Source organism: Manacus candei, unplaced genomic scaffold (genome assembly GCF_025592945.1).
Source record: "Manacus candei isolate 608988 ecotype Guabito, Panama unplaced genomic scaffold, ASM2559294v1 h1tg000053l, whole genome shotgun sequence".
In the NCBI taxonomy this organism is placed as follows: domain Eukaryota; kingdom Metazoa; phylum Chordata; class Aves; order Passeriformes; family Pipridae; genus Manacus; species Manacus candei.
Window position 1 is genome coordinate 2,378,418 of NW_026138101.1, and position 23,971 is coordinate 2,402,388.

At 41.1% G+C, this 23,971-nt stretch overlaps 1 protein-coding gene and 1 long non-coding RNA gene across 4 annotated transcripts in view; one reads left to right on the top strand and one right to left on the bottom strand.

Annotated features, from left to right (window-relative positions):
* Nucleotides 1–23,971, top strand: part of LOC127477468 (uncharacterized) — a 77,953-nt gene that overhangs the window by 40,436 nt on the left and 13,546 nt on the right. Inside the window, exons 3-4 of one of the 2 annotated variants that reach the window (XR_007906964.1) lie at nt 12,879–13,013; nt 22,919–23,067. This is a non-coding gene — a long non-coding RNA (uncharacterized LOC127477468). Of the gene's footprint in view, nt 1–12,878; nt 13,014–22,918; nt 23,068–23,971 lie in introns of those variants that run through there. The other variant, XR_007906963.1, reaches the window with a different exon arrangement.
* The window catches only part of CDYL2 (chromodomain Y like 2), a 57,896-nt gene that overhangs the window by 3,890 nt on the left and 30,035 nt on the right, over nt 1–23,971 (bottom strand). For both annotated transcript variants that reach the window (XM_051801762.1, XM_051801761.1), the window contains exons 2-6: nt 22,595–23,189; nt 14,244–14,461; nt 7,567–7,739; nt 2,863–3,073; nt 2,106–2,249 (exon numbers count right to left, since the gene is read on the bottom strand). In XM_051801762.1, coding sequence (XP_051657722.1) covers nt 2,106–2,249; nt 2,863–3,073; nt 7,567–7,739; nt 14,244–14,461; nt 22,595–23,189 — 1,341 coding nt within the window. The remainder of the gene's footprint in view (nt 1–2,105; nt 2,250–2,862; nt 3,074–7,566; nt 7,740–14,243; nt 14,462–22,594; nt 23,190–23,971) is intronic.

The window sequence follows — 23,971 nt, forward strand, 5'->3', positions numbered from 1 at the left end:
GACCAGCATTTTTAAACTACTGACTCTGCTTTACCATCTAAGTAACTCCTTTGGGCACAGAAATTAGATTTGATTTATAGCCACAACTCCCCTTGCTGACAGTCGGCATCTTTAAGAATTAAGGATGTCTGAGGGTGATGGGTTAGTGCCAATGTTTTTAAAGGAATGAGGGATTCTGAAGTACCTTAGTTTATTGAAGGTCTGCCATGAAGCACTAGAAGGAGCAGAACTCCCTCCTGCTGAAATGAAAATGTGAGCCATGATATACTGGCTGCTTGCTGGAAAGGTGGCCTGTGGGGTTTGTTAAACGGGTTGGAAACCCAAAGGTGGATGTCCATCACATTTAACAATTGTCCCTCATGTATTATTTCCTTGTCAAACCACAAATTAATAAGAAAGGTCCCTTACTGCAAATCCCTTTTTAAGTCTATTTGCTTATATTTTTATAAAAGTGAAATGTTTTACAAAAGATGGCGTTGGGCAAAACAAGCACCCTCTGACTGTGTTCTGGAGTTAAATTTCCTTGGCAGATACGACAAAAACCCAAGGTTTTTGCAAAGGAAAGCCCAATCAAAAAGCCTTATTAATTCCTGCAAGTTCTGAAAGGCACAAACAGCAGGTCCGTGGTTGCTCCCATAGTTCAGCTCATTTTTCCCAGACCCGTTTTTAAGCACATCCAGATTGATTCCTTTAAAATTTGTTCTCAAATATACACCACCAGTATGTATCTCACAAGCAATTCAGCTAGTCAGACAAACCCACTAATAATTCCTACAGTACTGATTTTTGGAGGACAGAAGATCTAATGTAAACTAATACAGTGTTTTATGGTACTCTTCACTCAGCTTTCTCAAAACCCTCATGGTAAGCCCAGTTCTGTTCTAGGTTACAGCACTGCTATTCCAAAGTAGTGTTTCTCTTTAACCCAAGTAAATGGTGTTAACAGCAAATCAAGGGGGGACCTGTGTATTTTTTGATCTGTTTGTGAACAAGTATCCCCAGTGAACTTGGATGAGCTCATCCTGTTAATTGTATTTGTGACTTCAGCCTGATTTGCATTTAGGATCTGAGAGTAAATCTAGTCTTTGACAGGTTTAACTCTTATCTTTGTCCACAACTTAGCACTGGGCTTTCTTTTTTCACTGACAGCCAAAAGCAGTGAAGAAAGAAAGGAAAAATTCACAGTAAGGCCCAGAGGTCTTCCCAACTCAAATAATACACTTTATATCAGCATCATCAAATCAACTTGTGCTACATTTCCAGAGTTTCATTCTCAGTGTCTTCTGTGAGATCTAATCTACACTTCATTTAATTAAAAATCTCCTGTGTCTCTACCTCCTTTTACAACAGATCTTTTAAATGAAACTGAGGGATGTTAAGACACTTTCAGGCATAGGAAATATAACAAGAAACTGTAACAATTTGCACTTTAATTAGTGCAGTTTTATTGCAGGCAGTATCGCTTCCTTCACTGCATGTTTTTTAAACAAGGATATGCCCAGAATAGTAGTGTATCTGCCTGAAGGGAAAAAAAACCCTAGGATGTAAAAATAGGAAAGGATTTTCTTGCAATTTTTTGCGTACACAAAAGGAAAGTTATAGTACACTGTGAGCAGACTGTGTTCAAACCCCTCTTGTCTGGATCTCACCTCTCCTTCACAGCAGAGCTCAGCTGGCACTATCCTACCCTTCTGGTGAGCTGGGGAGGACGGGCTGCAGCAGGAACTGTGCAGGTGCAGAAAAGAAGGCAGACTCAGCTGAAACAGGGCAGGCCAGGACAGTGGGAAAGGCAAATCTATTCTCTTACAGGGCCTATGGAGATTTCCCTGGACAGTTGTGTAGTTTCAGACTCCTCCACCTTCAAAATCTGGGGTAAGGAGGTTCCACTCCTACTGAATAAATGTAAACATGGGGTAAGGAAAAACCCTCTCTGCCCCTGAGAAATGAGAAACCCCACGAGCCCCCTGATCCCTCTCCAGGTTTCTTGATGGTACCCTTCTTTCACAGGTATGGTTGTGGAAACTGAGGGCCCACCACGTGAGCCCTGGGAGCACACCTTACCTCTGTGAAATGTCATTTAATCACAGAGGAGTTGGATTTCTTACCACTGCACTGCAGGATGCCATTTCTTTCACCCGTAGCATCACTTCTTGGCTAAAAGTTGTTGGCCAGAACACTTGTGACACCAGTCCTCTGCTGCAGGCTTCCTGTGCTGTCAGCTTTCTCCCACAGAACAACATTTCATTTGCCTGTGAAACCAAAAGATTGGGTTATAATTCCTTTCCATTTTTTTTTCATACTTGCCTGCTATTTTTACAATCAAATTTACAAATGTTCTCCCCCTATCTTTCCATACTGCAAAATACTTTAGAAGGAGTTTCAGGAGCTATTTAAGGGGTGTGCAGGTGGCCAGAGCACAGCATGGGTTTCATTTAAGAGAACTGTGCTGGCATGAACGGTAAATCTGTAAAGCAGTTTTACTGGAATCATTATGGGTTATCTTTAGAGAGCAGAGAGCAGTATCTGGCTGTGTTACTGCCCAATCTTAACACAACACAAGGCAATGACTCTGAAAGATTATTCTGCTAATGTATTTCTTCACTTTTCTACTGTGACGTCAACAATCTTCATTTTTTCAACCTGTGTCCAATCTTTCTTGTCTACATCACGTGTAGTATATTGGATTCTGAGGTCACTTTGTGGTATGAAAATTGGTAGGGGTTAGATGAACTTTCCACAAATTTCATTTCCATTCACAACAATTAAGAGAAAACAGTGGTTTTCTGGTTTACTTTTCAAAGAGAGAAAGAAGAACAGGAATTTATGAAAGGTTCTTCAGCAATTCGAGGTGGAAAACCTTACCAGTGCAACACCCAGAATTTGTGGGAATGTGTATGATGAGCAGCCAGCTGGAGTGAGTCGGATTGTTGCATATGGTGTCTGAAACCAAGCCTTCTCACTTGCCCAAACGATATCACAGAGTGGTAAAATAGAGGCTCCTAACCCAAGAGCAGGGCCGTTGATAGCAACCACAATTGGCTTCTTAAACTGAATAAAAGCTTTTACAAAATCCCTAAAATAAAAAAAAAAATAAAAGAGAGAGATCTTGAATTCAGAAGTTAACACTTAGATAAATACCCAAGTTTAAAGTACTTAATCTGAAAACAAATTAGAACCACAGATGAACACACTAAATGCCATGGCCCAGTTTTATGAGGTCACAATTGCAAGATACTTTCTAGTTTGCTATTTAATCTTTCTGAGTACCTGGGATTTGCATAGTTTGGTGTATGTTGTATATGAACTGATGAAGTGGACTGCCCTGACTGTTGTACTTTTTGCAGAAAGGTTTGGTTGGGTTTAGTTTTCCTTCTGGACCAGTAACTCAGGAGTTTGTACACACGACACTTCTTGGTTTGCTCCTCAGTGGCTGGTGGCTTGGCTTGCTCCACAGCTTTGGCTGATGGTGAAATGTGGAAGACAGGAAACTCACAGGTGGATTGCTGGATATTTATTTTTTTTTTTGAGAAGTTCTCTCATGATCCTGTGTCAAAGGTTCCTGCAAGTCCCATCAATGGATTAGGAGACCGTGAGTGTTTATGGCACAGCAGCAGCAAGAACAAGAGGAGCAAAGGGGAGCCAGAGTAGAGAAATGCTTGAATAGGGAAGGGATTAGGCAAGTGATCTGTTGTGTCTTCATTGCAAATGTCTTCAGCAAAGCCATAACAAAGGAGATGCCTTTGCCTGCCCACACCAGTAAATGTGAAGGATGAGAAATAATGGGGAAGTAAATGTCATTGGATTCATCTGGATGAACGAACTTGAATATGTTCAATTCTGTGCAATGAGGTAACTTTAAATAAGTTACCTACCAGCAACTGTGGAAAGGCATCTGTTGAATGGAACAGCCTTTACAGCAATTAGGGAAAAGCATGAGTGTAATTGTGGGCAAATTATGGGCTCCAGCAGCTCAGTGCACAGCAGGTATATGGAGGCAAACGAGATGCTGTTACTTTGGAAAAGAGACCTGTATAAATCAAATTCCAACCAAAAGAGGAGATTCTGTTCCTGTACTGGGTATTTATTAGATCCAGAGTGCATCTTTGCTGAGACATTTTAGGAAAGAACACTTTGTCAGATGTGCCCTTGGATGAGTTGCAGGTCTCCCACTGAGGTCAAAAGGAGCCAGAATTCTGTACCTGAGGACAGGTGGGCTTTGCAGGCTGGAGAGCCCATGTGGGGACTGGGCTGAAGTGCACTGGCTGTATTTTAAATGAGAACAAAGAGTCTGAGGCGACCCAGAGTTATATTTTCAATGAATGCATTCTGGTTTTTAGGCTGTCTAGTAAGGAGTTAATTTTTGACCATGGAAAAATAGAGAATTGATTGATGCAGCTCTGTTCACACAGTGAGTAATAAACCAGGAGATCGGTGTCAAGACAAAGAGAGGGAAACACGGAACATTGGTTTTGTCTGTTCAAGACCATTTCTTTCTAAAGGAGAGCAGGGATAAGGAGAGTTGTGGCTCATTTTTGTTGCAGAAACAATGCTGTTCCCTTATCTCATTATTTCTTCCGTTGTTTATGGTTGAGTAATGACTGTGGATCACTGCACCTCATTAATTCCAGAATTTTGAGAACCTCAGTAGTTAAGCAAGTAAGCCTTCCAAGCAGGACTGGGAACAGGGATGTGATGAATGACAGGTAAAAAGAAAGCACACTAAGGATAAATGGTGGCAGTAGATCTGAGGACCAGTTGGAGGCAGATAAAAACGGTGTTATGGAGAAAAGCAGGAATCATGGTGATAAATGGGACTGGAAGTGAATATGGAAAAGCAGTTAGGGATATGGAGAGGAAACAGATAATGGGGAGGAAGAACAAAGCAGAACATATTAATGTAGGGCAAGGGCTGAAGGAAAACTTCACATGAGTGAGCAAGGAAGGGAGGACCTGGAGATGGGGAGAGAGGGAACAGGACACTGAGAAGGCACAACGAGCATCTGTCATGAGGGAAGGGTGGGGAGCACAGGGGGGTACAGTGCATGGGTATGGAACATGCCACCAACAGGATGGAGTGGAAGGCTGCAACACTGGGAGATTATGAGGGGAGCAAATGCCTGCATTTGGTCTAGAGAAGCTGCAGTGACAGCACCCCAGTGATCTGTGTCTCTGTTTGGTACGTTACTTGTTCCAGTGAGTTGTCACTGTACCCTGAACCCGGCACGATTCCACGTTTCCAATCCATAAGTTCACTCTTGGAGTTTCTGGGCTACAAGATCCTTGTTTTAATTCAAAGCAGTCTTTGAAAAGGATTTAAAATGGTAGATGTTCTTGCAGAGTAGAGTCAGAGGCTGAAAGACAGGAAAAAGTGTCACATGCAGAAGTCTTTTGGTTTTTCCAGAGGATATCCGGGAAGTTGACCATGGAATACGATTTGGGATGCTCAGACACATCTGTTCTTTGCAGGGCTCTGCTGCAGGTCAGGGCTCCTAAATACGTCCAGGGCCATAAAGAAGCTGAATGAGCAAAGTTGTCCTTGTGTGTTTTCCTCTGAGCACCCCCAGAACGTTGTGTCCCGGGTATCGGTGCCCAGCTGACGATGGGAGCTGGGAATGCCTCCAGTGAGCCTGTCGATTCCAGGGCTCTGCAGGCCTGGCTGACTGGCTTTTCCCTGCTCCAGGACACACGTGTGGATGTGGCAGCTCAGGCTGAGGGATGTGTGAGCAGTGCCTGGGAGGAGCTGCAGGGCCACACGTCTGTGGGCTGCGAACCCCGACGGCGGGGGGTGAGGACACGGGAGGAATGAATGGACCACTCCTGGGATGGGGATTTAAACTTCAGCTTGGGAACTTGGGATTGGTGTGTGAGAGCCACACTTTGGAGAGTGGAAACACGTGGTAATTGAGATTTCAGTTCCATTCTGACACAACTGTAACTCGCTGTAAAGCACTGGAGGCAGAGATCTCTTGGTGTGTTTCGGGACATCCAAACCACTGGCAAAGCCATGGACATTTTTCTCTTCTCTTATTACACTGTATTTTCCATGAGTTGAGTCCTTTGTTCACAGAAAGCACAGAGAGTGCTAAATGGAAAACGTAGGGCATTGTTTCCAGAAGTACAATAAAAATCTCTTTTCAGTGGGCCCGAAGCCGACATTCTTGCCGGGGAGCAGAACATTGTACCAGTATTTCAGGAGTGTCCTGGGAGTCCAAGAGTGGGAAAACTGAGGATCACAGCCTGGCTTATACTCATTTAAATGCTGAATTGATAAGTATACCTGTGTATTAGATGTATGCAGAGAAATGTAGACATATATAACAATACCTAACTACACAGTGTTTACAAAAATAATATTTGTATCTTCTGGGAGACTCTTAAGTGTGCCTGTGTTTTCAAACAAGAATTAGTGATTTTCTTCCTCACTTTTGTTTTTGTTCTGCATTGTTAAAACCCCCTCACTTTAAAAAATAAAATCAGGATGTGTTCTCCAAAGGACTTCTCTTTTTTAAAGTATCACCACATAATATTCAAGCATATCTAGGGTCTTAAAAATGCATCATAATTGATTACATTTAAGAAGAACATTTAAAATTCTTTCAAAATAATTACTGCTTTGAGAATTTCAAAATACTTAAGCCAAGAATCCAAACTGATCTGCAGTAGTTGCAACCAAGATAACTGGTGGTTAATATGTTATTATTATGTTAATATATATATATATAACGTTATACGAATATATCCAAAATAGAGATCTGTTGTAAAACAAATTCTTTAATATTCCTTCGTAGAATTGCCACATAAAGTTTTAAAGTTCTCAAAAGAATATTGTAGGAAATGGGGATAAAAAAGGGACCAAACCCTCTCCTGGTACGTGAAATACTATTGGCCTTAGTGGAATAAGGTTGATTTATACTGGAAGATCTACCTTGTGGATAATGGAATATTTGGTGATGTGTTGTGCAGATTGATTTGCAGACTGCATGTCATGAACTCTGGGTTTCTATTAAGGTAATGTGATATATATGAGGAAAGTCACATTTTAGTTACAAAAATAAAACTACATTTACATATATATGAAGTAATTTAAATTTTAAGAAAAAGAGTGGAGACCCTTTTAATAAGGTTCTGAAATACAGTGGCAGACTGCTATTTCAACAGAGCATGAGTAAACCATGGATTCCCATTTGGATTGAAATTCATTTAAAATAATGAACATTAAAACAAGTAAAGTATCTGCCTTTCAGGAACCACTTTAGAACATTAAATGAGTCAATAGCAAATTTGGAAAAACAACAACAAAGTTGTATTTGAATTTGGAGAAATGATTGAAATATTAAATACAGAGAATTTGAATAAAATAAATCCCTATGGATATAAGCACTGGAATAAATGTGCTTTCTTTTCTAATAAGGAAAGGTCCAAGTTTCTTCTTACTAAACAAATTTGCAGGACTGTAATTAGAATGCAATCAACACTTCAATATACAACATTTTTGGACCTGATAAATATCTTTATAATCACACACTGCATTTCATAATTTAGAGATCATAGGTAAGCTTGGGTCACCTTATAGCTTCTGCAATCCTAGTGCTTTCCTTTCTTCTGTCATTGGATAACCTGCCAATTAAATATGAGTAATCTAGGCCACTACAGAAAACACTTCCCACTGCGCTGAGAAGTAAGAGTTTACTGTCATCAGCTGATGCATTGCACAATGCTCTCCGAACTTCCTTCATGATCTGTGGATAAAGAAAAGCAAACAATTCGACATGCATGCCGTGGCAATATCATCCCCCTACTTGTACAAACCTTATTGATTTTGAGAGACTTAAAAGTCTGGGCACTGTTAATGCTTACATCAATTATATATCATTTTAATAGACTCAGAGTGATAACACTGAAAGTTTGCAAAGTATTTTCTGTTTGGCAGTTTGGCTTTGTTGGCGCTCAGAGAGTTTTTGGGACTTGGCTCTTCTTTGTTGGAGGGGAAATTCTAGCCTGCTTATGCTGTTTGATTGCAATTTAATAACTTCAAATGTCACTTTTTTCTTTTCCCTGGGTACATTCAGTGTACATCACTGCATCCTCAGGAACATGGTTATCACAGCAATAGTCTGTCAGTCCCCTCAACACGTTGTCAGCAAAATCTAGAAACCCCTTTTCAGTTCTACTTTGGTTTACCTGACTTCAATCAGAGCAAAGCAGGACAAGGGGACATCATATACATCAACATAACAAATATATTATTCATTTTTCTGTGGTCAGTGACATTGTTACAGTCTACGAAAGTTCAAGCAAAAAAGTCCCTTGAAAGAGACATTTTGACTCTGTTTTAGAACTGAATCAAGTTATTAATTGCACCATAAATCAAACAGAATCAAAATCTGTATAGAATTGAGCTGCTGGTATTGTAGAAAAATGGCCTTTCACCTGAGCAGAGAATTGTTTTCTAATGGTTTTTAAAAGGAAATATTATTTCATCAACTCCTGGTGGGTAACTTCTTGTTTGGTCCCAACTGAGGGTGGTTTGGGAGCTGGGACTCCCTTCAGCCCCCTCTTCTTTTCAGTGAGTTGCTCCTCACTGCCAGGGCCAAGATTTCATTATGTGACACCTCCTCTGTTAATCACACCCATGTGTCAGAATATTTCCTACAGAGTGGGTCCTGTTGAGTCAAATTTTTCTTTTTTTGCTGTTGCTGTAAATTTAGGTAAGAGAAAGCTAAATGTGGCTGGAGATCTAAATAGAGGTTCCATGCGAGAGAAAACCAAGATTTTTAGCATGTGATGATTTCTGTTCACTCCTTTCTGTTTCCCAGGATTCTTCAGCTCTCTGAAGTACCTTGTTTAAGAAATGTCCCTAAACACCTTTGTTTTGTTGATGCCATTCTAGGTAGGCTTTTATTAGAAATCTCCTGGATTGTGCTGCTTTCCCTACGGGTTTGTGTAAAAATGAGTGTTACTGGGCCTGGGCCATGAGGGAGCAGCTGGTGAACTTTTAGATGCCTCACTTCTACAAGTGCACTTCAGAATGCCTGTAATAGCGAGTGTGTGACAGTGGGTGGAAGTGAAGTAATTAAAAGCAGCAGAATTTGGAAGTGTATTTGAAATTCTTCTGCAGGTAGAAAAATGTCACCAGCGATTTTAGGAACACTGTTCATTGTGAGAGTCTCAGCCCTCAGCTGGGAGAAACACAGCAACACTGCACAAAGAATGGGGAAACAAAGGGAAAAAAAACCCCTAACACTTTAGAAGGTGGTAGATGTTAAAATAAAAAAGATGATGTATTTTCATTTTCCTAGTTCCACATGAATGCAAGATTGCCCTCTTAATTTATTTTAAAAGTACTCAAAATCTAGGATGGATGTATAAATGATATCAGGGAATACCTGTCAGACATTTTCCCATACATCAAATACTACCATGGCACTCCATTCAGCAAATTTCTTTGCTGTTGCCCTTCCTCCAGTGGTATTTGCATGTGTGCTCCCCCTCCACACACATCATTAATTACCATTACAAACCTGCCTCTTTTTTCTCTCACCTCTCACTGATTTGGGTGGCTAAAGCCATCTAAAAGCCATCCAAACTTTGGAGCAGAGCTTAACCCACAGTGATAGAATATGCTGGTTTTTCAATGTTGTGGAGTGAGTGACATTCAAAGTCCATTAGTGGGAATCCATTTCTCAGATATGGTTGAAAATGGGAAGGCTTTGGGCAGTAGTTTGGAGCAGGAGGGGAAATTTAGTTCCACTGCTCCACTGGTTTGTAGCAGAAGAAACCAGGAACCCATTATCATATCGGTATTTCAGGCTCCAAAAAGTATGTTTTTTTATAAAAAGCTGTAAGTTTATCATTAACTTTATCATGCTGAGGTGCTGGGAGGCTCAGTGGAATCCAGCAGTGCCAGCCAAGTCAGTTCTCACTCATGGTCCATGCCATGATTCCTTTGGTTGTGCCAAAATTCCCTGGTCACCTTGTCACTCAGCCTGGTTCCAGCAGCACCACGGCTTTCCTCAGGGATTCTCTGCTGGGAGTATTTCCCTACAGATGTTTCTATGATTACACAAAAGCTACTAACAATCAAATAACAATAAAAAAGCTCATTTGTCTGCAGGGTTGCAGAACTGTATATTAAACTGCAGTATTGTAAAGTAAATATCATTTTAGTCCAGAACTGCTCTCTACAAATTTTTTTTATGCACAAATTTCTGTTTAATGCAGTGGTGGATTCATTGTCAAATACAGAGATACGTGTCTTTAGATACATTTCTTTGTCAGATTCCATACTTTTTTCTGTCTTCCATAGTCCTTAAACCTTTCTCCATTTTGGTATAAGTGTTGCATTTGTCCAATTAAATTTTATTTTCTCTAGTGGACCAGATCTAATACTACTATTTCCAGAGCTCCTTAGCAGTATTCTCCAGTTCCATGCTTTTATTAATTAGCTTTTTTATGGTCTTTTAGGTAATTTTCAGTTCTGGGGACAGTATTTCTATTTGAATGCATTTGATGAAAATTTCTGAGGAAGTATTTACAGAGCATTATGGGCCAGTTATTTAGGTAATGATAATTGAATGGATTATAAATTTAGACCAGGCTTAGTGCTTCACTTACTGTTTTATTGAAACCCAAATATATAATAAAATTATCACCTTCTCAGCAGTTGCTTATATTTTTAATCCTGTCAAGAAAATAAACTGCTTAGTTCTTGAACAGGACACCTTATATTGCAAAATAAACATAAAATGGTTAAAAACTTCATTAAACTTCTAAGAGCTTATTTTAATGCCTTTCACTGGTTGTAGGAAATTTCAAAAGGCACTTGGTGCCCTTTGCTTACATTGGGAAAATCAAAGAGCTGGGAATTTATCACTGTAATTACACAAAGTATCTTGAACAGAAGTCTCTTGTTCACATAAACAGGAGTTATTAGTTGAAAAAGTTAACTTCTCTGAACCTCTGAGGACTCACTGTGATATTCTTTAAGGTAAATACTCTGTAAATATTACAGTAAAACCAAGTTTTAAAGCCATTCAGTTGTTTTTAGAACCTCCTACACTTGTGCCTTTTTACATAAATACACTTTGTGTTACTGACTGTGCAGATTCCCAGTCCTTTCTCTTGGTACCTCAGGGACTTGGGCACCTCTAAAGCTGCAGGGCCCAAACCCACAATTTGTTCTTGTGAGACAGAAAACCATAAACATAACAATAAACTTGTACCTGCCTCTTTTATTTATTATTTTCCAGTTAGGAAAACTTATAAGTAAGGAAAAAGTGAGGGCAAAGCAGTGCTCCAAAATACACCTGGTACAGCTTCAAACTCTTGAATTCCCATGGCTGGAAATGTGAAACCTGCTTCTTGTGTCTGAGGAGGTACTTGAGGTAGTTCTGTCAGTCTGCAAATGGGAATTCTGCCTGTTTAGGGAATGTTTTGCTTTGAATTCAGGGGAATATTAACTCCCAGCTCTGTTAATGGTGTTCAGTAAAACCAGCAGATGGGTCCGTTTAGTCTGAAACAGAATTTGGATCCTTGAGATGTGCTGAGTTAAAACAGCAGTAGCAGCATTGGAGAACAAACATCAGAAGCACCAGAAGACCCAGGAGAGAAAATGCCCTCATGGAATTTATAATGATGAGACATTTCACATATGTATTTTAAAAATGGATTTTCAAAATGAATTTTAAAAGTAGAAAGTCTAAACTACTGAAATAAAAACAAGCTGTGCCGTTTCATGACACTGCCTTGGAAGTTTTATAAGGTCTTGTAAAAAAATAAGAAAGAATTTCTATAGTGCCCTGAACATTTTTGGTAGAAAAAACTCAATTACTAGAGTGGCACTGAGCCAACTTCAATCAGTGCAAAAGCTGCTGGAAGGAGCACTGGCACATTTCATGTTAAAATCACCTGCACAAATGGGGTTACCAAAAACATGGGATGAAGGGGTTCAGGTAGACTTCTCTAGGCTTTCATTTTTCTTTTTCCTTTTTAAAAAAAAAAAAAAAAAGTTCTTTGTTATTTTAATTAAATTGGCATAACTAGCAAAGGCCAATGGTTGAACACAACTATTAAACTTCACCTGAAGATTATGATAAAGCACAAGGGCTGGTGAGGAGTGAGAGGGATTTTGTATCAGTTTAATTTTGAAATGATTGTTTGCAGTGCACACCTTTTCTTTTTTTCTTAACATAGATAAGAATAACCAGAGCACTGTTTAACCACATCAAGTAGAGCTGCTCTGAGTAAATAATTCATTTACTATTTGGCAAACATAATTTACTGACTGTCTAACAAAGCTGGAAGTTTGCATTTCTTTACCCAAAATGAGACACACTTTCTTCATTTTGTAGGAATTGTGTGTTTGCACTTTTTATTCACTGGTGAGAAAAGGCATCAAACCCGAAAATATTCTCAACCTCTCTAAAACACTCTGTAGTTTGTCCCACCTGTGGCTGTGGGTGACAAACTGCAGGGACAAGGCATCAACCTATTCCTGCTTTCAGTTCCTTGGATTTTTGCTGTAGTTGCCAGCAGGGCTATGGAGTTGCCAGTCCTGGAGCTGCTGGATTTTGTGGTGGGAATGATCCCGGGCAGCAGCCTGGACTGAAGCCAAAGGAGCCTTTTCATGTTTGGAGCCACGAGCCTTCCGAGGGCAAGAGCCTGGGATTGCTCTGGGCCTGGCTGGGGTTTAAACAGGCAATCTCCATGTGGAGAACTCCTTGATTAATTCCTGCCCATCCAGCTCCTGGCCAGTAATGTAGTTCCCTAAAATGCATTTCTTGGTTTTCAAGTGAGCTTCAATAAAGGGTCTAGAAATAGTCCACGCCGTGATGCAGGGACAGGACTATTACATGCTTATCATTTATTCTTCCACACAGGTGAGCTCCCAGCATATTGAAAACTTTCAAAGGATGAAATGGATTGGTTTGGCAGATCTGAAGAGCCTGAATTAATCCCCTGGTTAGAGCATTTGAGCACTGCTGATGTGGAACAGCACAGCCAGCAACGTAAAGGTATGTCTGGTCAGCCTGAACACAGCCCTTGATTTCATACTTTTTCAGGCCCTGCACTGTCAATTAGTGGTAATTAAGACAGGGATGGAATGATGGATTTGATGCCATCTAATGCATTTTAAGGAATTAGTATTAAAAGCAAGTGTTTGGTGTTCTGTGATAATGACCAAGATAGTCCTTCTAAATATTACTTAGTTTAAGAACTAGGAGTGATAAATGTATGTACCATCAGTGTGAACTATTTAATATCATTCAGTGTATTACTGAATGATACTAAATAGTTAAATAAATGAATGTCCATTTGGATGTGTGCCTTTGGGAAGGTCAGTCAAATTTGGACCCATCAGTTTCTGACTAAATAAAATGATGCCTCAGAGCTACAAACTGCTCTTCCCTCAGGTGCTCAAACTGATACCCCCTATACTCATTACTGCCCATGGGGAACAGGACTCAGGCATGTTTCCTTCTCTCCAGGACATACATCCTGACACAGGCATTTATGGACACCCCTTTTCTTCTGCTGTGGGGATGGCACACCAGGGCACCATGGCTCGCTACTCTGGGATCACAGGGAATGACAGGAAAAGCTGCTCAGCCCTTCCAGTGATCCATGTGTGTAGTGGGAGAGTACAATCTACGAGTCTGAGTCTGACCTTAAGTGTATAATGTTTGGAAGAAGGGAATTCTTTAATATCTTTTATATGTTGTAAGACTTTATGCAGTTCAGCTGAGGACTGAGCCCCCAGTTGGTTAAGATTCCATCCATAAGGACTCCTACAGCAATTCAGAGAAAAAGTAATTAGGGATCAAGGCAGAATTTAGAACGACTGTCTCAGGATATGGCCTGAAACTCTCTGTATGCAACAACTGGAGCACTATTTCAATTAGTGAAATGGAAAAGACCAGATTTCTCCTAAGGATAGGAAATATCAGTAATTTCAACATGTGAAAAGCTGCTTCACCCACCTCCACGCTGGAGATACTGATTCTGCCATTCTTTACTTTTAATTTTCGTTTTCAGACATGTGAATTAAAATTCAATTTCCATTGCATTCTTTGTAATAGGAATCCCAAGTGTGACAAACGTAGATATGTCTGAACTCTGCATTTGTTTTTCTAAGATCATCAATTAGGGAAGCAAGTACCTAAAATCGAGTTCAAGTGCAGTGTTTCCAAGATAACCCCACACTTTAGGGTGGCTTTCTTTGGCTTTTAGGGCTGCACACTTACCTCTGGGGTCAGTGCATTGTTCTCTGAAGTCTGACTTGACAGCAAAATATGTGTGAAACCCTCTTCTTTTCGGACCACAATGTCCCTGAACCGGCAGTTACTTTCGTTTTGTCTCACGCTGTATCTCAGTCTCTTATCGAAGACATAATCCTTCTCCCCATCTAGTTTCCTTTTCACAGTGCTGTGCAGATTCAAGCTTCCATTGGCCAGAGAAGAACCTTTCAGATGGAAAGAATCGAAGCATAATTACCTCTATACCATCAGAGAACTGGAGTGCTACTCCACTAGCTTCAACAAAAAGAAATGAACATAAAATAGTAATATAAATATAAAATAAATAAAAATGTGTCTGGCTAGTCAAATGTGGCCTCAAGCCATTCCTCTTATTCTGCATTCCAACCTGCAGAACTTTTTGTTGTCTGATCAGAACACCTCTGGATCCAATGAACTGTAGCACCCAGGAGTGGTACTTTGGAGTGGGATTCAGATCTGCTTTGAACCGACAAGCAACCGTAGCACAGTCTGTCATATGAACTTGGGGTGATCCCTGAATTTATTGGAAGATTCTATTTCAGCTTTGGAAACTTGACATGAGAGGTTTAGTCCAAATCCCATCTTCCAAAGATAGATTTTCTTCCCTTTCTGCTGACCAGTCTCAGATGACCCCCTGAGCACACCCTTGTTGCACATCTCTGTGGGACACTAAATTTGGGGAACTCTTCCCAAGCTGACACAACCAGCATTCTCTTCCAGTTATCCCTGTGGCTGGCATTGCAAGTAGCACTTAGCCACCCTTTTTGCTCTGAATCCAAGCCTCTGCTCCTTACATTTTACAGTAACAATAATTAATGACTTCTGCCTAACGAGTACGATATTAATAGTGGACTTTGTACACAGCAAATGCTAATGCTGATGCCATCAGTATCCTGCAGCAGGAAAAAAGAGAACAGTGAGAAGAAAGATATAATTCCTCCTTAAAAACAAGTGAGAGTAACAGTAAATCAATATTAAAAGAGAGTTTATTCTGACTTACACAGGGAACTGCAAACCATTCCTGTGCTGATGTTTCCAGTCCCTCTGTAACAGGCAATAGAGGACAACTGGTCACAGTGCTGGGACAGGGTGCTGAAAGAGCTTTACAGGATTTGTATGCAATAATCCTTTTCTAATTACAGATGTTTCACACTACTGCCATTAAAAATAAAGCAGAGACAGGTTGGTGAGGGACAGAGATTAAAGTCACTGTTTTTTGTTTAAATAGACACCAGCCCACAATACTCCATTTTTAAGAAAGGCCAAGAGAGAGCTGAATGAAAACACCTTTGTTTGTTCTGTTCTTTGCTCCTGCCAAAAGGTGACCTGTTCCAGCTTCTGGTTTCAAATAGCCAAGAACTTTTAAAGGGCAGATGACATGAATATTAGAACAGATTTAGATTTTATAGTTTAAATGTCTGCTATCCAGTTAAAAATGCTCTGTTGGAATAGAACTGAGCAGTGAATTTGTGACAGATGACTCTAAACCGAAATCACTTCCCCTCATTTTGGCTTAGCCATGTTTGAGGTTGATGCTCATGCAGGTGACTGATCTGTGTGACTTTTGGCCAAAAGTCTGTTAGTTCAGCCAACCATAAAACTCTTTTTTTGTTGTTAAATTAAGAGACATTTTCTAAAGCTTTTCCTCTATTATACTGAACAGGGCATTTACCTGGTGCAATGCAAACATTGCCAAATTACTTTAGATCATCACTTTAAAAAATCATTTGGAACCAGAAGAGTCTGAAATTTGTTTTCTTGACAAAAAGTATCTACAAGTGTAGAAATCACCATGTGCTTGAGCTTTAAAAATTATGACTAACTTCCTATGGTCTGTTTCTTCTTTTTCATAAGGTTTTGCTACTGCATCTATTTTGACATTATATACAAAGGTGTATACAATGTATATATATTGTATATATATACATGATCATGTATTCTTACAAACAAAAATCAACTTGCAGAATTACTAATGGAGTACCAGTGTCATTGGGAATAATATACTGAAAGTATATTTGACTGAGGCAAGCTATTAAATACTGCATTTTTATCTATTCAATCCTTACCATGTTGCTTGACCCTGCAACTAGCTACTAAGATGTGATGACTTAAATCTCCCCAAAAAGTGTAGAGAACTTATAAAATCAGAGGCACAAATGCCCATTGAATGGAAGGTGTGTCAGACTAACTATACTGATTATCTCTCTAGTGTGGAAGATTATGCCACATCTATTTTAAATACAGATAGTAAGAGAATAGTAGAAGATTAATTCACACACATAATCCAGCTCAACAAAAAGCCTCACAGTAATTATTTTAATATTTTGTTTTATTCTTCTTTATGTATTCTGTTTGTAAATGAACATGTGATGTAAACTATAGATCTTATCATGGTATTCTAACTATCTGCACGCCAGCTAAAAGAAATCTAACCAGAGGAAAGATCTGAATTAAATATGAGAGAAACATAAATTGAAAACTGTCATTTCTTAGAGTGGATGATTAACAGAACAATACATAGTGAGCAAATTGTTGTTTCTGTGTCTACAGTGCAACTCTGTAATCTTGTTTAATCTGATAAACTGGGGACAACGATCAGCACAATCTAAAGACAACCAAGGAAGCTTTGGGTGCTCAAAGTATGGTTTACTGGCTTAGTAGTGAGTATTTGATGCTCAGTCTAAGTACTAAAAGAAAACAGAATGGGAGAAAATATTCCTTCCTTTAGTCAGAGTTTAATCTAATTATTACCTCGTAATCAGCAGTAGAACTTGTGGAATACCCAAACCAACACTGATATTTATAAGAAGTTTCAATATTCTTTTAAGGGAACCTAAGATATTCCCAGACCTCTGGTGGGTGCAGTAATCCTTCTCCAAGAATGGCAGTAAAGGATGCTATTTAAGGGGAAAATGCAAGCTTGGGCACTTTCTGCAGTCCATTCCCATAGCATCATCCTTAAGTGATGTACAGGGACATGAGAGGCTTCATCCTTCCTGTTTCTTCAGTATTTGCTTGTGGACCTTTTCATGTGTTTCTCTAATCCCCTTTGAGCTCTCTGGCTCCACAGCTTCCTGTGGTATGAGTTTGAGAAGTTGTGCAGCCACTACACAGAGAAGAATTTGCTTTCATCTCTGCTTTTATCTGCTGTTCCACCAGCTCCAGCGAGTGGTCCCTCGCTCTGCTGTCGAGGCTTTCCCGAGCAGCAGTTCTGCATTTACTGGATCTGAGGCCTTGATGGTTTGTAAACTTTGATCGTGCTCCCGCTCCGCTGCCCCTCTCCTGACTGAAGGCTCTTTTAGTCCTGCAATCCTCTTCATTTTAGCTGCCCATCCCTGCATCTTCCACAGTGCTCCACCACTACCAAAGGCTCTGAGCCTGGGGCTCCATTACACCAGGTAATGCTGCAAACACATCAGAAATTTACAGTCTAAAAAGTCTACAAAGAGTGGGAGAGGAAAGACAGAGAAGGTCACAATGATCCTCAGTGCTTTAGGGGACCTGGGACTGCACCCCCCCTTCACTGCTCCTGCCCATGAGGAGAGGACACCTCAAGCTGCTGTGTCCTCTCTGTTTTCCTCTAATATTTTCAGACACTTCTTTTCTGAGTGTTCCATCCCAGCCAGTTTGAGGTGCAGTCTCTGTGCCACCACCCCACACAGCAGCTGGCCTGCTGATCTGCCCTGACTGAAACCTCACCCTGCAAAACTGTGGTTAATTTTCAACCAGATCAGGCTCACCTTGGAGCCCCAAAAGGGCTACAACTGGTGCAGAGAAAGGGATGGGAATAACGGTCAGGATGCCACGGGAAGGAGAGCTGGACCGTTGTTTTATCAGCACCACACTTTTGTGCTCAGTGGAAGAGGATGATGGAGCTGGGGCTTTAATTTTTCCAGGTGAAATAAACCACTCTCCCTGGAAAAGCAGCTTGGCATTCCTCAGCCTTCCCAAGAGCCTTTCTCTGTCTCTTTTCTGTCTTTCTTGTGGGTAATGGTTAATACTGTACATACTTAAAAGCTGTGTTCTGTTGATAATTTACTAATAATTTCAGACTTCTCCAGCATCTGTAAGATATCTAAAAGCAATGAGTTTTCATCCAAACGGAGAGAGCAAGAATGTTTGCTTGTCTTTTACTGCCAGTATTCTTTCAGAATAAATAAAACAGAGTAAGTTAAAAAAACAAGAGGAAGCAGTGACTAAGTCACAGAGAGTATTTAAATGAAGGGCACAAAGATTTTTTGTAATGGAGAAAAACAGTGGTTAGTGATACATGACAGGCAAAAATTCTTCAGCAGATGGTACAGAAATAGAGCAATGTAGAAAAAGGAAAGAGAAAATTAAAAGGGGATGTTTTTTGATGCTGTCAAGAAACTTGACAAAACAATCACTCTCAATTACAATATCTGGAGAGAAACAGAAAAGTGATAACAGAAGACAACAAATATCATCAGAAAGAACAGTATTGTTAGCTCCTGGGAGCATCAGTGGATGCTTCAACATTTTCCAATTTGTAGACCATTAAATAACTGTCAGTGAAGATGACTCTGCTCTCCTTATGGCAGGATGTGTAGAAGGCAGGAGACAGGTCTGGGTAAGAAAGATCCCAACTTCAGGAAGGTTCCAGGCCTGCACTGGGGGCATCAATCCTTTTGTGCACACACCTGCAGGGACACAGTCACCCTTCTGGGGCAAGGAGCTGCCTGCTGGGAATTCTGTCTATAGGGTAAAGAGGAACCACTTGTAGCCAAGTGGATGTACACACAAGACTGAGCAGTCTGCTGGAAGCTCATTCAAGGAGTCACCAAAAGAGGATTTTCAAATAGCTGTTATTTGTTTCAACACAACTGGCAGGGTCAGACAGACAAAACAGCCATTATATGATTACTTCTAGATTAGAAATTACTATCTATATTGCCTGGTTCAATACACTGGTGGTTAAACATTATTATTATTATAACTAGTTCAAGTTGGTGGATTTTGGAGACCTTCAACCATAAGCCCACACTGGCAGCAGAGCTGGGCCCACAGCTGGGCTTTCAAATTGTGGGGAATTCCTGAGTTTTCCAAGACAAACCTTAAATTTCTATACATGTTTTCTGTGCAGTGTTACAGTTTGCTGTGAAATGAGCCTGACACTCATTTGGTTTCCATACAGGCAGTCTCAAAGCTGACACAAATGTCTGCTTCATCCGATTCTGAGCGGGGCTGCCCGGCAGCCACAGCTTCTGGGAGCCAAACCAGGTCCTCCAGGCTCCCTCTTTGTTCCACATCTAGTGCCTGGGAGCCCTGTGAGTGTGGATGGAGCATGCCAGGCTTTCAACTTCCAGACTCTGTGGCAGACTGCCTGAAACCTCTGGCAGAGCTGGCTGCCTCCAGGCTCAACGTGGGAGTCCTGCCAAGCAGGCTGCCACACTGCTCCCGCTCCCGAGGGACACGGCCCTGGGACCTTGGCTCAGATTTGGAGAAAGTTTTGAAACCCAAGATGTTTGGAACAAAATTTCTGTTGTTCAACAAATTGGCATTTTTTTTCTCTGAGGCTTTTTTCATTTGTGATTTGTAAAATTTCAGCCCAGCGTTGGTGTGGCATTAACCCCAATGAAAGGGAGTCTGTGATAATGATGGGACAGGAGGCAGAATCACAGTGGCACCTTCCACGGGAGTGGGAATGCTGAGGGAGTAAGGAAATTGTTGCACTTGGTGAAGAGCAGTGCAAGTTTCTTCCACTTGACATTTCAAATGATACAAACCCCTGTATCAGGAAATGTGGCTTCTCTCAACCTTGTAGGGCAGTATTAGGAAAAAAGCTGGTAATTTGATTTTGACCCTTCTTCCCCAGTTTCTGTCTGCTCTGACTTTGGCAGTCTCCCCTCTGGAGTTTTCCCCACTCTACCTATGCTGGGATCACGCAGCAGGACTGAGGATTTCTGACCTTGCCAGTGCTGCTGAGTGGGGGCTTTTCAGGGGAAAACCAGGCAGAGATTTAAAGAATCATTTACATTTGCCTACAGAACACAAGTGCTGGATTTGGAGAATGCAAAAACCATCCCAAAGAAATGTCTGAAAGGAGCTGCAGACATCAGCTGCTGGGCCAGGAGCCCTCTGTACCCAGCAGAACACCTGGCTGCTCAGGCAGAGCAGCTTTCCACTGCAATAGAGCTCTCTGACAGGGATTATTCAATCAGGGCTGGTGGGGGCCATTCCTTAGCTCTTCTGGGGACAAAGGCTCCTGTGACCTTACAGGTCATTGTGACTCTTTAGTTCTTCATGAAAAAAACCAACATTCTAAAATATGGAAGGAGTGAATTTTAAAGATGCATTTTGCATCAGAACTTCTCCATGGATAACATAAACCAAATGATCAAAAAAAAACTTCATTAGAAACAGTAAGAAAACCAAGGAAAACAACTTTATACACATCTGTAATTAGATATGCAAGTCATCTCAGAGAAGCAGTAACTTGTTAAGCTATCTAACATGAGCTCAAACTCCCCACAATACAAAAGCCAAGATACACTTTTAAGTGCTTCAACTTTATATTTCACTGACATCACCAGGGGTGTTTATGCATTTAAAGCTGACCACACATTTTGCTGGTTTGGGAGTCTTTTGACAGCATAGTTGATGCCTGGATTGAAAGATCCCAGCAGCTACTGGATATAGCCAGTAAGACTAGGCAAGGTCAGTTCTACTTCCCTAATCAAGGAGCATTTGCCAGGTTGCCAGTAGGGTGGGAAATGGGGAGATATAATTTATGTTGACTTCTGGAAAGTTTTTGGCAGGGCAATTCCCAAGAAGCTGTTAAGGAAATGAGTGCTATCATGGGCTGTAGAGAGTGGCTAATAAAAATAAATAATTGGAACAAATGGTTACTTTTCCTCATGTCAAGTGATTAGTAGTTGGCTGTCCCAAGGATGTGCAGGAGGATTAGTTTATTTAATGTGTGTATTAATGAATTGGGAAGAGAAGTATGAAAGGAAAATTTGAAGGCAATACAGAATAAGTAGAGTGAAAACTAGGAAAGATTTTGAAGAGCTTCACTGAGTCATAAGAAAAAGGTGAACTGGCAACAGTAAAGCAGATTAAATGCATAATGAAAGGGATCATACATATAGCTGTGTTCTAAATTAACTGTAACAAGCAAGTTAAAAAAACCCCAAGAGCAACTGTGGATCACTCAATGAAAACCTTTATGCAGTGTGGAGCAGCAGAAAAAATAATTCTCCAAAGGTTCCATCGTCACTGTATCAGTAAGCAGTAGGAAATCATTTGGAACAGCTCCTGCTGTTTTTAAAAGGTATTAAAAAAACCCCCACACACCGAAGGCACGAGAGGATACTCAAAACTACCAGGAATCTGGAAAGACTTCCAGGTAGGAAGGAGGAAAAGACCTGGGCTGCCAACTGATTGACGGGGTGTCCTCCACTCTGTCCCTTCAGAGAAGGACAAGAGGCTATTCAATGAAAGTAAAGGTCAAAAAAACCCCAACAAGACCCCAAACACCAAAATCTGATCAAATAAAACGTGCATCTCATTGTTAACTCATGGAAATTGCTGTCACAAAACACCACTGAGGCTTTGAATTTGGTGGGATTAAAAAGAAACAAACCAAAAAGATTGGACACATACAGATAATGAGAAGTGACTTCATTTGCATTGAGCTGAGTAGTATTTATAGAGAACATAAACCTTACTCTTTGAGAGCTAAGCCAGTCAGTTACTATGAGGATTAGAAAGAAATTCCTCCCATTTCTTCTGGTTCACTTCAAGGCTGTTTGTACCTTCCTGTAAAGTCTGTCTTGCGACTTCTGGTGTGCCCAGTCACTGCCAGAGACAAGGACCTGGCTGCTCTGAGGACTCCTGAATATGACCAGCAGTAATACTGAGAACTTGGATCTTACTCAGCCTTACTTACTAGGACACTTTAGCCAGAGTGGTATTAACTCTGTTTCTAAAACAATTCTGATTTTTGAGCACACCTAACTGAGGAACTATTTGGTACTTGGTGATACACAAACCCCAAGCTGCAGCCTTATACATCCCTCCCTTGTCATTCCTGCTCCATGCCCTGTCCTCACTTCCCCACAGGGATTTACACTGCAAAGGCACATAACAGAGCCCACACTGCTTCGTGTCACTCCGTGGGAGAAGGAAAGGGAGAAGCCAGCTGATAAAAAACACGTCTAATACACAGGGAAAGAGCGTGGAGCTTGTTTGTGTGCTCCTCACCATATCCCCTGTATGCCAACAGTGTTTCCACCAGTGGGCTCTGCTGCCACGAGCACCCCCTCCCCCAGAGCCGAGGGCTTTGGGTCACATACCAATTCCATTCACCACGGGGGGGTCGGGACCGACGTCCAACACGCCGGGCAAATTCGGGTCCCCTTCGTGATCATTTAAATCCGCGTTTTGCTGCTGGGAGCCATTCCCAAAATGTCTAGAATCCTTCTCGTGGCTGCCATCTCCATTCTGCAGCCCATTGTGTGGCTTTTTCAGCGGCATGATCTGCAGCCCGCTGGGGGTAGTTCGGTAAGTCACGGTTTTAGCAGCCCTGTCATTGGCAGAGCCCGGCTTCGCTGCGTATCCTCGTTTCTGTTTTTGATGGGATGGATTAATCCTCTTCCTTTTGTGTGTTGATCCTTTAGACTTGCCAGATTCAGAAGGTCTGTGGGATATTTTCTCGACAGACGACCCTCGGCTCTCCCGCAGCAGTTTGGCCGTGCTGGGCTGTTTCCCGTGCCTGGATCTCTTTTCCCTGGTCACGTGGAGTCTGTTGAACTCATCAATAAATTCCTCACAATGCAGTAGATGATGTTCAGGTTCCCAGGTGTCTTCATTGCTTCCATAACCTTTCCACCTGATGAGATATTCCCATTTGCCCTTCTTGTTCTTCCTTTTGTCTACAATCCTCTCGACCTAAAGGAAAAAACCAAAAATATATTAAAAAGAATTCCCTTGAGCAGAGCTGACAGTACAGGAGAGGAATCAGAGCCCCAGTGGTATTTGGACAGCAAAGCCACTGCCCCTTCTGAAAACATCAGGAGAGACATAAACACCTGCTCAAATCTGATCTGGGCCCTTCAACAGCCCCAGGGTGAAGAAACAAGAGAGAGCCTGAGATCATTAACGAAGGCACAATTTCTTTGAAAATCTGGTTGGAAAATGAGACAATTACTGTTACATTCCTCAGCTACCTCTTGCTTGAAAGAGCTAAATAAAGCATCTTTTACTGCATTGTTAGTGATTCTCCTGAATCCACACATGCATTATGTCCCTGTAAACTTCCTCGGTCTTCTTTGTGTCTTGGAACTACCTTGAACAGAGAATTGATTACAGTATTTTACAGCAAAGATCTTATTTGCAATACTGTACATCCACTTTGCTACTTCCAACCTACAAAAATTTGTATTTTTAGGAAGGCAAAATTCGAGTAAATTCACAAAATTTGTGAGTGCATCGATAAAGGAACCCAACCAACCAAAAGGCATAAAGGCAGGATTCTTACATGGGAGGAATGACTTCCATCAGCCTGTGCTGGGGAATGTCAGTGCAAGGAACATTTCTGCACCAAGGACTGTGTTGGGATTGCACACAGAATGTGAATGAACAGCATCCTGCTGTTGTAGAACATGGGCTGTACAACTGGAGAAATCTTTGTGCTACCTCAGTGCTGGCAAAGCCTCAGTAGGGGGAGAGTG